At 40.4% G+C, this 16,888-nt stretch overlaps 2 protein-coding genes across 5 annotated transcripts; both read right to left on the bottom strand.

The window, feature by feature from the left end:
* Nucleotides 1-512: 512 nt before the first annotated feature.
* Nucleotides 513-11,152, bottom strand: mbd3a (methyl-CpG binding domain protein 3a). 4 transcript variants are annotated; one of them, XM_072668946.1, is made up of 7 exons: nucleotides 10,940-11,152; nucleotides 8,590-8,743; nucleotides 8,184-8,321; nucleotides 7,014-7,104; nucleotides 5,948-6,140; nucleotides 5,353-5,505; nucleotides 513-4,447 (listed from the first exon to the last, which is right to left on the bottom strand). In XM_072668946.1, exons 1-6 carry the CDS (start codon nucleotides 11,047-11,049, stop codon nucleotides 5,358-5,360), a joined length of 834 nt encoding a protein of 277 aa, XP_072525047.1. In that variant the 5' UTR covers nucleotides 11,050-11,152; the 3' UTR covers nucleotides 513-4,447; nucleotides 5,353-5,357. The 4 variants fall into 4 exon arrangements, with proteins under 4 accessions (XP_072525047.1, XP_072525049.1, XP_072525050.1 ...); XM_072668948.1 differs by having other exon boundaries at nucleotides 5,948-6,125; XM_072668949.1 differs by having other exon boundaries at nucleotides 11,036-11,152.
* Nucleotides 11,153-11,767: 615 nt separating this feature from the next.
* On the bottom strand, nucleotides 11,768-14,801 carry uqcr11 (ubiquinol-cytochrome c reductase, complex III subunit XI). Its single transcript, XM_072668843.1, has 3 exons — nucleotides 14,671-14,801; nucleotides 13,645-13,781; nucleotides 11,768-12,197 (listed from the first exon to the last, which is right to left on the bottom strand). Exons 1-2 carry the CDS (start codon nucleotides 14,718-14,720, stop codon nucleotides 13,661-13,663), a joined length of 171 nt encoding a protein of 56 aa, XP_072524944.1. The 5' UTR covers nucleotides 14,721-14,801; the 3' UTR covers nucleotides 11,768-12,197; nucleotides 13,645-13,660.
* Between the last annotated feature and the right edge of the window lie 2,087 nt (nucleotides 14,802-16,888).

Genomic DNA, 16,888 nt, shown 5'->3' with positions numbered 1-16,888 from the left:
ATGGTATCAAAATAAAACTAATAATACAATGGACAGTTGTCTTAATCGTTTTAATGCCATTCATGTATAAACATCCAACACTGCCCAGCAGCACCTCTACTTCCTGCGGAGACTGAGGAAAGCTCAACTTCCTCCTCCAATCCTCACCATGTTCTACAGGGGGACTAGGGAGAGCATCCTGAGCAGCTCAATCATCGCCTTGTTTGGGAATTGCAGTGCCTCAGACCTGCAATCAAAGCCTCACAGCAATGCTGGAAAATCTAGTAGAAAGCCTTTCTTGGACAGTGGAGACAGTCACTTCCAAAAAAAAGCAAGATACACTCTTTAATACACTTCATTTCAAAAGAAGCAATAAATAAGCAGGTGTCCCAATACTTCTGTCCATATAGTCAGCTCACTACTTTAAGAGCGAACTGAAAAACAGGATATTTCAGCTCAAAGATAACTTGTGGTAAAACAGCCGTAATGCTAAATCACATTAATTAATTAAATCAAACAAGACAGCAAAACAATTTCATCAAAGATCAAATTTATTAATTGCTTTATAAAATTAAGCCCATTTTGAGGGAGTCTTCTGTCAAAAAATTATATCCAAGCACTGAAAACTGCATAAAAGTACAAAAAGCTTGTGCCTCCTCTGTAGATTACAGTTATTCAATGTGAGAACGCAACCAGTCCAATAACTGTCTTTGTAAAATAGAAACTCTTGTTTAAATCTGTCTGGCTTTGAAAGAACAAAACCACGTTTCCCAAAGCAAAGGTAAAAACACATAATGTAGGCATAACATAATGTGAAGTGGTGTCACATGAAGAAAAACATGTAAAACAGTTAATGTCGAGTTGCATTAGTCAGATGTGTGCTGATGAGGATTCAGGATTTTGTTGTCCATATGCTAAAAGCGATTTGGACAAAGAAAAGTCTCCTAGGTCCAGCACATTAAACTGAGGTCAGTAAATCTGAGTAAATCTTCACTAAGTGAAGACTGTTGTCAGCATACAGTCTCGTGCCCTTTTCAGACAGTGACAGACCCTGTTTACACCTGGTCAATTCACCCAGATTAGTATCAGGATTATACCTGGAGAAGGCCAAGCCTCAAATGTGCAAGTGTAAACGCACCCAAGACTCATTTAAACCAGATTTAAACTAATCCGATCTCTCAAACAACTCCAGAAGGTGGTCTGATCTGAGACGCATTTCAGCCTGATGTTACAGCAGTGTAAATGCTTCCGTTTTCCAAGCATTAACATAATGAGCAAATTTGCATATTCAGTCCAACACAGCAATCGGATTTTACTCTGACTAACCGGAGACGCATCTGATTACCCAGCATAAACGCATGTGGCTAAAATCTTATCAGGACACAATCCAGATACTTGTCACATGAAGTGAGCAGGTGTAAACGGGGTCGTAGGGGGATTAGCAGCTGTTAATCTCTGGGTGTCTGTCATTTAAAGCGTAAACCCATCATCTGCCTGCCTTTACATTATTCACAAACAGCTTCTAGCGATGCTAACGCCCACCCAGGAGGGTATCTCACAGAGCAGAATTTGCCAGCAAGCTGGACAACTTAAGCCCAAAGTGAGAATTGTCCAATCAGAACATTCCTTAGCTCTTGTCCTAGTAGACTGCGCTGACCTTGGGTTTAAATGATCTGGGTTGAAGTTAAGTGAGCTTTTGAAGTACATGCTTTATTTTGGAAAGGAGGGGACAAAAGAAAGAAAAAAGAGGTATGCAAAAAGTACAAGATGTACTCTCAAAAATATGAAAAACAATGCTACAAAGGGTTCTTTGAGCACAGACAATTTCTTTACAGGAGCCGTGTGAGTGAAGAACCATTTAAAGAAGCCAGATGTTCTTCATACTCACAATCACAAATGATTCTCCCAAAGTGGTTCTTCGATGGCACTGCTCAAAGAAACCCTGTGTAGCACCTTTTTAAAAGGTATACCCTACAAACAGAAGACAGGCCCCCAATCCCCACCCCCTACAGCACATTAGTGCCCCAAAACAGGTTTTCCACTCAATATAGCTTTGTTTACATGGTAACACTTATATCAGCAAACAGGAATATGATGGTCCGATTACAACAGATTAAGCTGAGCATTAGCAAGACTAAAGAGTTCTCTCAGTGGCGAATCCCTACAGGTAATTAGTCTAAGACATGGTACTTAATCTGTTGTCTACAAAACTGGCCTTTAATGGTTTTAGAGCTTAGCATGGCTTTTCCAACCATGGATGTGACAGAGCTTATAAAGCAAAGGTTTTGCTGTTTGGAATAAGGATTTGTTTTGTTAACAGTCTTTACGGAGTCTGAGTGACCATACTGCCGGAAGATGCAAAGAACCAGCTGAAGAATCTGCCATCTGGGCAAGAAACAATGATTAAGTGATTCAATTCCCTAGTGAATCAAACTATCTGTGTTGGATGGGAGGGTACTGGTCTAATTCAGAATATAAAACCAACAACAGTCAAGAGTAATGAAGAAAGAGAGCACAGCCAGTTGTGCGCTCTCTGACTCCAAACCCTGATGGCAAAGTGGCATGGCTCGGGCATGAGCTTTTAAAGGGCTCACATTTAACATTTTCTTGTATGTTAGATTTGTTATTTTTATGTTTTTAAGTTAAACAGGCTGTTCTGATTACACCGCCTTTAAAATGGCTATTAGATAACTGAGCTAATTTATTTATATAAAAAAAAAAGAATGAATGAATGGATGTAGCTAAATGGTGGTCAGCTGAGCAGGTAGATATGTAAATGAGCTGGTTACTAAGACATCAGAGCAATAGTTTTATCCAAACAGCTGTTTTTTTTCCCCAGCATATTTTCCGAATACGAGTGTCCCAATTTAGGGGCTGCATCTTTCAGAGGCTGCATTTGAAGACTGATTGCACCACAGTGGCACGACTAGACTGTCTGACTTTTCGAAGGCTCCTTCACATACGGCCGAGAAACGCTTCCCTTTTTCCATGGGGCGGATTCTTCGTCTGCCGACTTATCCCGAGGCTCATTGCATGCCTGTGAGCAGTTAAGGTTGCTAGGTGACAGGAGTGTCGATTTGTGACAAACAGGAAATCCATTGAAGAGCAGACCGAATCATTTCAGTTTGGTCTTCTTGGTCCACGCAGCCGCCGAAGAATGCAGCCCCTGAATGGACTGTATGGACTGGGGTGTGAACAGTAAGTTTTAAAATGTCTAACAATATATACAAATAAATTCAAACTGCTTTATTATAAAGTGAAATTTGTATAAAAAAAAAAAAAAAAAAAAAATTGTCATGATCGGGCCGTTTAGGACCTTTTAAATAAAGAAAAAAAATTGTCTCATAGCTTCTTGTGGCCTTGACAACAACCAAAATTATGTTCTGACATTTCTCCACAATAACAATTTCTAGTAACTCCGACCAAAGAAAATGCCAATTGTGCACCGTAGCACACCTTTGTAGTCATAATCTACAGTACGAAAAAAAGAAAGACAAGCACCATTAGTAAAACAGTCGGTTTGAAGGGCTTCAGTGTTTCTCCATTCCCAATCTCTGAGACTGCACTGTAGGGAAGCTGGCTCCGACTTCTTATGACAATATTCGATCAGTTAGAACCTGATTTCATTATTAAAAGGAAGACTCCAGCGCTTCACAATCCGATCCTTATACAAGTACAACGGATGAAAATTGAGACAAGTTTCCCTTTAATATAACACAAGTCAATGGGCAGCTGCTGAAGTCCGTCAGTGGATGGGATTTCATATTACACAGTCCCACATTTCCAACCTTTGTCCACAGAATTCAACATCTGCTCATTGGCTTCTGTTAAGTTCAGGGAAACGTGTTGTATTATTGGCCACAGTAACTGACTGCATGCTGCAGATGTGGTAGGCAGGACTGTAATTAGGCCTTTAAGACTGTAATTTTTCTCAGTGGCTCTAATAATAATAATAATAATAATAATAATAATAATAAAGCATTGTTAGGGAATACTGAGAACAAACTGCAAGGTTGCATGTTTGTCCATCCAGGGTAGCCTAGAAATGTGCTCTGAAGAAGCACAGAAAAACCACTGTAAAATTGAAAAGCTTTAAAAGCTGTGGGTGTTACCTGTAGTAAACTCCATGCATCTGTGAGAGCACAAAGCACCATCCTCTCACATACACACAACTGGAGTATGGCAAGACTCAAATCTTCTAACACAAACACTTAAAACACACAGCAAATTAAAAAATAGCAGAAAATGGGAAAAGGGTGAGAAATTACAAACAGTTCCTAAGAACGTCATATGTAAAACATTACGTTTCACAGTTCATTTAGTGGGGCACTGGAAAAGGTAGCAAAGTGTTACTTTTCACTATTGAGAGACAGCGTAAGCCGTCAGGTCCAGTTTCATGTCATGTGTCTGTCTGCCTTTCTGCGCAGCAGGGGAATACCGTAGTCCATGCTGCTCCCTTCAGCATCATCTAAACAACACACAGAGGAGCAGGTTACATACCAGGCACTGCAGTTACACTCAAACAATCGACACACTGCACTGACCAAGCTACACCCCACCAGAAAAACCAATTCTTTCATAACATCTGTTTTTAGGAAGTAAATGTGAAATGATAGCCTTATGCAATAGGTTGGGCACCCTTGACCAAATTACTTTTTTTTTTAATTGAGAAGAAGTAAAACACAGCTTCTGTAACTAACCAAACAGTTTAACAGTTGGGACACCAAAGTGTTGCAAAGTCTCAGATTTGTTTTTGGCAAGATCTTGATTAGCAAATCAGGCCGGAAGCATGTGACCAATGGTAATGAAGTCAAATGTCTAAGCTTTATCTATTCCCGAACACTTTAAACCCTGTAATAGCATTCAACAACCACAGGCGTCTCAAAGAAACTCTCTAAAGATCTAAAATGTAAGTAATCAGGCAGGGGAAGGCTATAACACAGCCAAGCATTCTTTAGCTTGCGGTTTCTATAGTGCAAAATGTTAAGAAATGGCAGTTCGGGAACTGTGGAAGTCAAGATGAGATCTGGAAGACCAAGAAAACTTTCAGAGAGATCTGCTCATATGCTACTAAGACATCAATAAATGACCGCCAAGAACCTGCATTTACAGGTTGCACAACATTTAGCTTATGAGGGCTGCTCAGAGTCATGGACGTGGTGCGCTGTTCCACTGTGCAGCATTGCTTGCACAACAATCTTCAATACCACAGAACATCTAGAGAAGCCAGATGAGTTCTGGAAACAAGTGCTATGGATTGATGAAGACAGTTTTCATGTAGTTGGGAGTTCATAAATATTTACAATCAAAACTAAAACTACCTTGGAAACATGCTTCACTCCCCTCACCCTTGTCATGTATCTTGGCACTTACCATGGCTATACAGTCTCCATCTCTTCATTGCTGACTGTCTCCTCCTTTAGAGACTCTGCATCGAGAGAGGCCTCTTCTACATGAGCCAACATGTCAGCCATAAGAGCCTCTTCCAGCCTCTTTCTCACACTGTACACCAGGTCCTCCTGCTTCCTGTAACACAGGGTGTTGCAAGGGTACATCCTAAGTAACACTGCAGGACATGAGGCACAGCAGTTCACATTCTTTACAAGCATGACCAACACACTTCAATATAATTCTACAATATACACCACAATATACCCCTTCTAATGAATGCATGAGCAGGTGTCCCAATACTATTGTCCATATAGTGTATAATTACAAAAATGTAAGTTTTGTAAATGTAGTTGCCCTTATTCATCCGATGTGCACAGTCAAATCTGCTCAGGAAATAAGTGTATACAACATACACAGATATGGTTTCACTATTCCTCAATGACATCTTATCTGTACAATCTAACCGACTAAATCTATAAAAAAAAAAGAAACTAGTGTGTTTGTGTGCAACACAAATTCACGTGTGGCCTGCTTGCCTGAGGTGAAATTCCTAACACTGAGACTTGTGTTGTTATACCTGATGTCCTCATCAGTGACCGTAAAAGCCTTGCAGAGGGGCTGTGTGGTGTTGAGCCAAACTCCAGGGTTCTTCTCCACAGCAGCAGAGAGCTGGCCTGTGATAGGGGCAGAGCTGGTGTGCAGGGCGCTGGCAATGGCAGACAGGAGCGTTTTATCCGTGTAGCCTGGGCCAACCCCTGTAGTGGAGGACGCTTTCAAACATTACACAATTTAAAAACTGGAATTAGGCTTGTTTGAAGTCATTAAAATCACCTTTATTTGTATTGTGTGGGTGGAACTCATTATTTAATGATCTGATATGGTTACCGTCAAATGAGGCAGGCTGGAGACTACAGTGCAATGTGAAATCAGTGTATGGGGCAGAGGGGTTTAAACACAACAGCACTATAAATATGACCCAACTTCTAATTACGTAAGGCGTAAAAATCATCATCATCATCATATATTTTCTTCAATTAGTTGATTTTTTGGTAAATGAACCTCCAAATTCCACAAAAAATACTAACTTTTAATTATGTAAAGCACTCTAAAATGTAACATGTTTCACTCTAAAAGCAATCTAAAATGTTTGTTTCACAACAACAAGCTGGGCAGCCAATTTATTTATTTATTTAACCCCCCACCCTCATTTTAACACCTGGAAATTGCACAGAAAGTCAATGAAAATGTAATGAAGTACTGAATCATTATCTTGACAAAGCAGAATTTTTAATCAGGATATTATATATTTTTGTTTATTATATTAATCAGAATTTTGACATAATATTTTTCTTTCATTAGTTCTTTAATTTCACAAATTAACCTCCAAATTCCAAAGTACTGGATTCAGTTAAAAGGGTGCACATCATGTAAAACTTATCCTTGCTTTTTGTCAATGCCAAACATTAAAAACAAAAATTTAATTTGGGCCTTTTAAATACAGAATGTGTCAAATCAATGTCAAATCACACAAGGGTGACTGTTCTAAACTGTAGAACATACATGCTTAAAAGTGAGCTCCAACTCAGCTCAGAAGTGGGAAATGTGCACTCTGATTTGCTTCATTTTTCCATTAAGTGACTCACCTTGCAGACCTTTGGGAAGATCCATATTCTTCATTAACTCTTCAGCTATATCATAAGCGTTCAGTCCACTAAGCTTCTTCTCCCAGAACAGCTGAGGAGAGATAGTCAACAGATCGGGTTTGATGAAGTACTGTCTACGTTTAGAGTTTATGAACACAGAACAGCTCAAGTAACACAAAGTCAAAACCAGGCATGGAAGCAACCAGCACATCTGTCTACATCAGACTTTACATGGACATTAACTCTGAGCATGTGTTCTACACTCACTCGCATTCTCATAACTCATGGCTTGCTCTCACATTAGCCATAGCTCTTCATTATCTTTTGCTTTCTGTCCAGTTAATTATGTAGTTCTTGGTTGTGCTATTCGATGTTGGCCAGAAGGGTCTTGTTTTCTCTGAGGGTTTCTTTCTGTTACTGTGAGGAACTTTTTCCTTGCCACGGTCACTTTTGGCTTGCTTAAAAGAGGCTTGGACCGGGATCTCTGTGAAGCTGCTTTGTGACAACATTCGTTTTAAAAAGCACAGCATAAACACCCTTGAACTGAACTGAGTTGAATACACATCCCAAACTTGAATAGAAATGAGAGGAAACTAAAGCAGGTAGAATGATGTACTACCTGTTTCATAAAACATCAAAATGACGAATCAGTGCCTTTTTAATATCTCATTTTCGAATGCCAGCCCAATTTCCCCAATGTCATACACATCATTTATATGAAACACCCTAATACATGCAGATATTGCAAAGTCACTGGATACACTGACACAGACGCAATATACAATTGAACATATAAAATTATGATTTTTGATGCCAAGCAGCTAGTTTTCACCAAAATGCTTTAAATAGTCACATTAGCACCCCAGAGAAAAATGAGTGACTATGGTTTTCTGCACACCCAAATACAATCACTCATTTTCGCCAGTCATTAACATCTGCTTTGTGACCACTTTTCCACACATCCATCAAGACATTCACTGCTCTGTATCACCTCTTCTCCACCTCTGATCAGGACTTTCTGTTCATTTTCTTTCCATCGGAGCCATTAGGCATGAGATTCAATTTCAAACTCTGCTTTTTTTTTTTTTTACTACTTAAAGGACTAATGAGCGAATAAAGCTGAAGCTGCATCAGCAGATTCAGCCGTAATGAAGCCAAAAGACTGGTTACCTGTCTCGGCTGTTCAACAGCCTTCTGAGGGTCTGACTTCACTTTGTTGCTTGGATGGTTTGTGACCTTGGTAACAGGCTGTTTGAAGATGGACGCTGTTTGTCGCACCGGTAGAGAGGTGTTCAGGTCTGGCTTACCCTAAAGTAAAATGAAATAAAAATAAATAAATAAAAGCAAACAATGATCAGATAATTGACCTAATGTGCTTTTGGATTGTTATGAATTCTTATATTAAAAATAGCTGTGCAGGTAAACTGCAGGTATGAGAAATGAAAAGCGAAAAAAACAATCATGTTTCCTGATCCAATGCAATTATACAACACATATCTGCTTGTATACAGACATATACAGACATATACAGACGGAAGCCTGCATTATATACCAACTGCAAACGTCTGCGACCTACTTTGTTCTGGCCGCTGTGCTCGTAGCGCAGACGCTGTTTGTTCTTGTTCAGTTTGCTCATTTTCCCAGTACGGAAATCGAAGGAGCTCAAGTCCATGGAGTTGCCAAGGTAACGGGCCAGTTGTGGCTTACTCCGAAACTTCTTACCTGTGGGACTGTGGATAGAGAGGAAGAGTGAAAGTTAATGAATGGGTCCCGTTACATACGCAAAAAAAACAAAAAAACAACAACACGGAAACACACTCGGCACAAACCCTCCCAAGCGTTTCGCGAGTAAGCAGTATATAATATACAGATATTTGTACATTTGCTCATTTGTTTTCAGATCAAACCAGAGCGCTCTGCGTTCCCAAGGTCAACAATGAAGCTGCTCACCACTAAACTGCACTCATCTAAACAGTGGCAAAGCAAACCGCAGGGTCTGAGCAGTCTGAAAGACATAGATGCCGTTTAAGATCATTTTCCTGGACCGATATAATCAAAGGACACCATCGACACCAGTGGCATTTGTTTGAGCAATACAGGCTCTCTTACTGCACTGTGTAGGAACAGATACTAAAGTACAGTATCTATCCAAACATCAACGGCGTGCTAACCAGCTTTGAGAGCACCATTTTGCAAACTGACCAATATGATCTTCCTAACTGGCAGAGACCTGGTTTACCAGCGCTAGACAGTGTTAAGCATGATTCTCACTAACGGTGGGCGAGATGGCAAAAATATGACTTCTATAACAATACTCTCACATTTTCCAGAAATATGATACCAATCCCAAAGTTGTGACTCCAAATACACTAATAATTTAGAAAAATGGCTACTTAATACTATTTGCACATTGATTCTAAACGAATTAACTTTTGGCACACAGTGATATTGCATGTAAGCACACAGTAACAATAATAATTTACAATATTGTTACTTTAAAAGTATGAATATCCCAAGGACTGATTAACAGTAAAGTAAGTTTTCAGTCAACTATGGCTGCTTTTCAACAGGTGAAGATCTTTTTTCCATCTTTGTCTTCGCAACTGCACTTTTCCCTCTAATTTAACAGTTTGATTTGATTTCTTTTCTGATATTTATTCTCCTACATTCACCTCATTTGTAAATCACTCTGAACGGCCTCAGAATATAAAGGTACTATAGAAATAAACTTGCCTAGCATTTCATTTAGGAATAATCTGGGTGTGCTAAGATTCTTTGGCTGGTTATTAGAGATTTGAAGTGGATCTGAAATCTGTTTCTTTCTGTTTCACAAAAAATCTAAAGTTCAATCAAATCCTGACCAACTATCATTCAGGATGATGATTATACTCTTCAGGGGCACTTGATCTCGTCCTGTTGACCTAAACGTCATTGCATTGTGCATCTCAATCCACTATATGGACAAAACTATTGGGACACCTGCTCAATCATTGTTTCTTCCGAAATCAAGAGTATTACAAATGGGTTTATCCTGCTTTTGTTGGAGTAAGTGTCTCTACTGTCCAGGGAAGAATGCTTTCTATCATATTTTGTAGAATCGTTGTGAGGATGTGATTGCATTCAGCGACAAGAGGATTTTGTGAGTTAAGGATGTTGGGTGATCACCACCCCACCTCACCCCACCTCACCTCACCTCATCTCATCCCAAAAGTATTGGATTGAGCACCATCCTTCATTCCAGAGAACACAGTTCCACTGCTCCACAGCTCAATGCTGGGGGGCTTTACACCCCTCTATCCCACACCTGACATGGTGCCGATAGCTTCATATTCATCTGCTCCAGAGAGTCCTATTCTATTGGCAATACTTCTCTACAGGGACCAGACAAGCTGTGTGTGTCAGCCATGTGTGCAACCTAAAGTGGCTAAATGCATTCATTAGAAGGCGTGTCCACAAACTTTTGGACATGTAGTGCAAGTTAGTTAGCTAGCCTATACGCTAGCTACATGAATCCAGCACAGTTACGTCAGAAGTCGATTTCTACTTGCTTAACTACCGAAAAGTTGCTCAGATGACCATAGAGATACCGAGCTAGCTATCCTAGCTACAATAACAAACACGTTAGCTAGCTAGCACTGGCTAACTAGCAACACTGCTAGCTAACAACATTGGGTAGCTTTCCAGCTAGCCAGCTAAGTTAGCGAAACACGCCGTCTAACGAGACAGCGCTGCCCAGCAGATCAGCACAACTCCTAACCTGAGGGAGGAGGCAGGTCTCAGCTCGCACATTTCACTATTTAGAGGTAAATTACTTCTAACTGGTGACTAACTGGTCTGTTCTGCGTTATGCTGGGTGAGCACAGGTAAGCAACGTTATCCAGCTAGCTTAGCTAGCCTTATCCCCCTGGCTAAACCAGCAGCAGTACCTAAAATAATAGACATCGCTTTTCCCCGCGGACAAGCCCGACTTTCTGGTCACTTCTTCCATTTTCCAACCATTTGGGAGAGCCGAGCACTCCCACCTTTTCCTCTCCATGCTTCTCTTCGCCGTCGGGGTCGCAGAATTACGCCGAAATGAATAAATATGTTTAGGATGCTGCTCAATCCCCCTCCACCGCCACTCTTCTCACCTCATGACCTCCTCTCTACACTCTTTATGCTCGGAGTCGATTCATAAGAACAGTCTGCGTCCTGACTCCACGACTCAGTTCAGTGCCACAGAATCGAATCGGTTTCTTTTTTCAAATGAACTGAACTGTAAAATGATGTTTGTGGAAGTTCGTCGTTTAAGCTACTTTATCCACTTTCCACGCGGTATGCCATTCCTCGAAATTCTGTTCCACTCTACTGACCTTATTCTGGGAGTCGACTCCCTCATTCGACTCACTACGACAGAAGAGCATCAGGGGCATGTGTGAACTGCTTCTTCAGCATGGCTGCCCACAGTTCCTCTGAAGACATTGCTAGATTAAATGTCTCTAATAAAAATTAACATCTTCTACATTCTTACTAAATTAAATCATGGAATTATATATTTAAAAGGTTTTTTTTTTTTTACTTTTTATTAAACTTTTGTTGCATATTTATATTTTTTTCTGTTGGTATTTTTCTGCTATGGATATTCTGCAAAATATCCAAGTATTTTTATTAATACTCCACATAATTAACTGATCAAAAGGAACATGTACTCAATACACTAACAGTATTTCTACGATGATCAGAAATGTACTTCATAAAATACACTGCAGTAAAAGTTATTGTTTTCTTTTTTTATTTATTCACAAGCTCCACCAGTTAGCCCACACAACAGCAGGTGACGGAGCGGCGAGTAGTACAGAAAAAAATGAAACACAAACCCTGAACAAAATGAATACATCATTAGGGGAACACTGGCTTACATCAGAAGTTACACATAAGGATGGCATTAAAGAACCTTTCAGTTTCGTGCTCATGTGGTCAGATTCTAGATAATCAATCAATCATCATTGTCTGTTCTAACATGTCAGACTGGAGAATGGCTGGAATCGGTTTTATCTTGCATGTACAATTTATTGAAAGAAAATAAATATCCATTTGCACTGTGAGTGGTTCATTAGTCCATATCTGTGGATCTGTGTCCGTGTCCCTTCAGTTATCTTCAGTAAGGATGTCCACCTTGATCCAATTCAACCTCAGCAAACTGGCCTGCACAATAAAAACACAGTAACAGTCAGTGCTGTTCTCAGTTTCAAATTTTTTTTTGTTACCAGACACCAATCAAATGGATGCATGGAAGATGCAGAAAAGAAAAGAAAAAGAGCCTCATCAGTCATCAGTGCAGTGTGGAGGTGGGGGGCCACACACTCTACCCTGATGCCATGCACCTGAGGTCATTCAGTACAGCTAGCCCCATGCAGCGCATAAAAGGGTCAGCCCTCACATGAGAGAGGAGACAACACAAGGGCACAAGGGCTGAGCTACGAAAAACACTAGAACGCACAAGTGTTGAGACTGGCAGAGCAACACTTAGGCTTTTAACTATGTAGTTTCTTTGAGTGTTGGTTTAAATTAAGGTTGCTGAGTCGCTTGAGCCCTTAGTTTGTGCTGTCTCTGAGCTTAGCTGACTACCGGGTTACGATGGCCATGCCCCTTCCCTTAAGGGGCGGCCACAGCTGCAACCCTAAAACTGGTAGTTTAGGAATCCCTCAAAGAATCTGGTTAACGATTCTTAATTTTTGTAGAAAATCTTTTACAGCTGGGTTTTTATAAAACATGATTCTATGGGTCCACCATTGTATTGAGTCACAGAACCCTTTTTAATACTATATAGAACCCTTTTTTGTTTAAAGGGTGGATATTAATATAGTTGAATGATGCTTCAGACATAGGAGAATGTACTTTAGGGGTCTCAATGGTACAGTCTGGTGACAAGGACTCTAACCCCATTCAGTCATGTGAAGAGCTTTGTTTACAATGCCTTCAAGCACTTCCAGATGTTTTATAATAATAATAATAATAATAACAATAATAATTAAAAAATCAATTAAATTTTTTAAAATAGAAAAAAAAAATCACATGTAAAATGAAAATGCATACAATCTGATCACACATTTGAGGGTTTATTGAACAGACACAACAAGAAATACTGTCTGCTAGAAAACGAGTGACCCTGCAGACAGCCTACATCTTGACCTTAAACATGGGACGAATGAAGTTGCAGAAGAGCTGGTCTTGCCTCGGGGACAGTAATGACATTATCTCAGTAATTCTGACTTAGATTTGAGTAAAGTTAATCTGATTGGTGACTAACCACAGTCATAAAAGAGCCTGGCCAAAGGCACTAACGCCTGTCACATTACACCTCCTGCAGCACTTTTCGTGAGCAGAAACAATGACGAGCTTGTAATGGGGTGAGGGGAGGATACATGTCGCCAAAGCAAAGACGTTATTCAAGTCAACAGATTCTAAAACTGTGAAAGTTTATGAAAAGGCATTTAAAGGATGAACTACAGCCAGAACAGCAATAAAAGGACTTCAGTTTCAGTTTCCATTTATGCCATATATGCACTGCTAATGAGTCTTAACGTGACATGGAATTGTGGGACAAACAAGAACCTACGCCATTAGACATTACGCAGTATTATACACTTACCATGACGTTTGAACATCTAATCACCCTTCTTGAACTTGCCGTTAATGTAGGGCACGTAGTCTAGGACCAACCTCCAGTCTGTGAAGTAGACGAGTCCAACAGCTCCAACTCCTCCCCAACCAACCGCTGTGAGACCCCTGGAAGACAGGCAAGAGAACAGGGAGTTAAATTTACATTTACATTTATGGCATTTAGCAGACGCTCTTATCCAGAGCGACTTACAAGGTTAATCGTATTACAGATGTGGGCCAATGTAGTGTTCGGAGTCTTGCCCAAGGACTCTTATTGGTGTAGCGCAGCATAGTCACCCAGACCGGGAATCGAACCCTGGTCTCCCACATGGTGTTGTTGTAACTCAATGGCAGGTGGTGGTGTTATCTGTTGCGCCACACCAACCGACCAAACATGACCAGTCACATAATCAGTACCAAAATAGGTGCAGATGTAGTCCATCAACCTCCAAAGAGAGGTAGGGGGACATCATTTTAATAACAGTTTAATTCTTAAATGTTTTCACAAGCTTAGTGCCACCAAAACTACACCTAAACCATCACACATCTCCTTCAAACCATGCTGAGGTCCTAAGTGATCGTTTGGGGTGACCGGTGTGAGGCATTCCTCACAAAGTTTTAGATACACGAAGCTTCATCTGGCTTTTTATTGGAACCGTTCCGTTCCACCTTAAATCCAGGCTCTCTACTATTGCGGCGCCTCCTGGTGCCAGACTGGAACTGCTGCCTCATTTAAGGTGGATCGGAACTCCAGTCTCGACCTTGCATACTCGCAAGCTTTGGACAGCAGTCACATAAAAGCTCTTACAGCGTTACTGAGAGTTAAACACCGTGCTGTCCTCTAAATGTAGCCAGAGGCACTGGCGTGATTACAGACAGGACATCACAAGCCAGCTAGCGGACAGACCCACAGCAGCCAGGCAGGCCAGGTCATCCAGGACAAAACTGTCCCAGCCACGAAATAGCCCCCCATAACCCAAAATAACAAAGACCACACCCGCACTGAAGCGCTTACCACACTCTTTTCAAATAGGAGACCTTCGCTACCACACTTTTCGCCAGCATCGTGGACAGCGTGTGTGTTCAACACGACCTGTTAGAGAAACCTCGGGAAGGAGATATGGAGGGAGAGGTGACGAAGAAATACATCCGACCTCAACCGGAAACGCCAGCAGCGAGAGACTTCAAAATAAAAGCCAGGAATAAACACATGATTTAAAATTGAGTCTGAAACAGAAAAAAACGTCTATATTAATTTATATATCTGCGAATTTATTAGGTTATTTTAAAAGCATTAATTCTATTAATAACCCTGTATACGTCCATGTTGAAATACCCCCATATGACTTAGGCCTTTAGTTTTTTGCGACCTCTGCCATGCCGGTGTGATCATTTAATAATTGAATAATAAATTACCATAGATCATAATTAAATAGTATATACATAATTATAACAGTATAAAGAAACCACAGAAATAAACTCAGCTCTTTAGTGGATTATCCACATTTTTACTAAAGAAGTTTAGTGAGTTTAGAGAGTTTAGTGATATATATGCTTTAGTTTGTCTAAAAAATAAGCAATACATTCTGAATGTATCAACTATTATACAAATTAAGTCAATGATACAAATATATGCTAAGTGTAATTTTATGTTCACATAATTAGTCATAAATTCTAACAAAATGTCAATTTTAAAGAATACTGTCAAAAAAGCATGAAAAACATATTTAAAATGTACACATTATTATTATTATTATTATTATTATTATTATTATACATTAAGCCAATGCCATAGTTAAATATCCCTTACACCCCTCATAATAAAACTGTATATATTTACACACATACATTTACATATACAGGGTTTATTCATCCAATGATTTAGCAACAGCCCCCCCCCCTCCCCAACACACACACACACACACACACATTTTCAAGTCGTGACTAAAGCCCTGCATGAAACAATCATTTTCAATGGTATCAATGGTTTCAATAGTAAACACTGTTTACATTTAGAATAGTCAAATTAATCATCTATAAATTAAATACTTGCTTCGATTTCCAGCTGATTTCAAGTCTTTGTTAGAGTCTCTGAAGACTCCTAGTGAATCAGCCCCTCTGGGCCAGAAGGTGGGGTCATCAGTTAACAGGACTGCAGAGGGTTCTGATGGCCTGAAATGAGTCAGGTGGGAATTCAGGACTGAGACCCCCGATGTAAAGGAGATTAAAGCTAAAACGAATCTGTATCTTTTGACCGCTGTTTATTAACAGGTTTAGCCTTTAAACTCATCTATAACATTTTACCATCAGAACAGTTCATATAAAACGTCTAGTTTTTATAAAGCAGCATCATCAGAGAACTCGTGGGGAGGAGGATTACCGCTTGAGAATGGCCTCCGGGTTTGTCAGGCACTAGAGGGCGCTCTCGAGTAACTCTAATAAGAACAGGTTAATTTATAGGTCATAAATATTTGATCATTTTCATACAGAAAACGCCCTAATTTCCTCACACAGAACCGCGCTGACTGCTCCAGCACTGCAGATTACAGGTTTTTAAACCTTTACAAATCTAATTATAGTTGCCTCAGCTCGCCACCCAGTCAGCACTGAGTAGCAGTGATGCGTCTCTGTTGCCCTCAACACTGGAAACATACTGGTCAAGTGGCTGGACATTATTTTAACCCACTGAGGACTGGCTCATTCTGGCGTTCTGCAGTAAGTAGGATGTGGCTAGGCTCTTCATGAACTAGCCTGTAGTCTGTAGAGACGACAGACGTGGGCCAGAAAGTCATAAAGCCCCCAGCACTGAGCTGTGGAGCGGTGGAGCTGCTGTGTTCTCTGAAATGCTGGATGATGGTGCTCCATCCAATACTTCTGTGATGAGTGGGGGGTTGGGGAAGAGGTGGGGTGATGATCATCCAACATCCTGACCTCACTAACGCTCTTTTCACTGAATTCAATCAAATCCTCACAGCAAGGCTCCTCTATAATCTAGTATAAGGCCTTCCCTGGGTAGTAGAGACAGTTACTCCAACGAAAGAAGGATGAACTCTTCATACATCATCCTGCTTTCCAAAATTAAAGAAGGATCCTGGACGTGGGGTAAACTCGGGTAGTAATTTAACTTCTGGAGTTTTGCAGTCATTTTTTGATATAACAGGAAATAGGAGGTGGACAGGCCGTCCATGAACCGGCACTGACATTGTACTACAATTGGTGTATCTGCTCCTGGG

Source organism: Salminus brasiliensis, chromosome 23 (genome assembly GCF_030463535.1).
Source record: "Salminus brasiliensis chromosome 23, fSalBra1.hap2, whole genome shotgun sequence".
Classification (NCBI taxonomy): domain Eukaryota; kingdom Metazoa; phylum Chordata; class Actinopteri; order Characiformes; family Bryconidae; genus Salminus; species Salminus brasiliensis.
This window is presented reverse-complemented; position numbering and strand designations above follow the sequence as displayed.

Bases quoted from the DNA above. Each gene is read 5' to 3' on its own strand.
- uqcr11 (XM_072668843.1), bottom strand. From the start codon at position 14,720: ATGCTGGCGAAAAGTGTGGTAGCGAAGGTCTCCTATTTGAAAAGAGTG. The intron at 13,782-14,670 runs GTAAGCGCTTCA...CCTGTCTTCCAG, and splicing joins TCCTATTTGAAAAGAGTGTG to GGGTCTCACAGCGGTTGGTT.
- mbd3a (XM_072668946.1), bottom strand. From the start codon at position 11,049: ATGGAGAGGAAAAGGTGGGAGTGCTCGGCTCTCCCAAATGGTTGGAAA. The intron at 8,322-8,589 runs GTAGGTCGCAGA...ATTTTACTTTAG, and splicing joins AGCACAGCGGCCAGAACAAA to GGTAAGCCAGACCTGAACAC. The intron at 7,105-8,183 runs GTAACCAGTCTT...ATCTCTCCTCAG, and splicing joins CTGTTGAACAGCCGAGACAG to CTGTTCTGGGAGAAGAAGCT.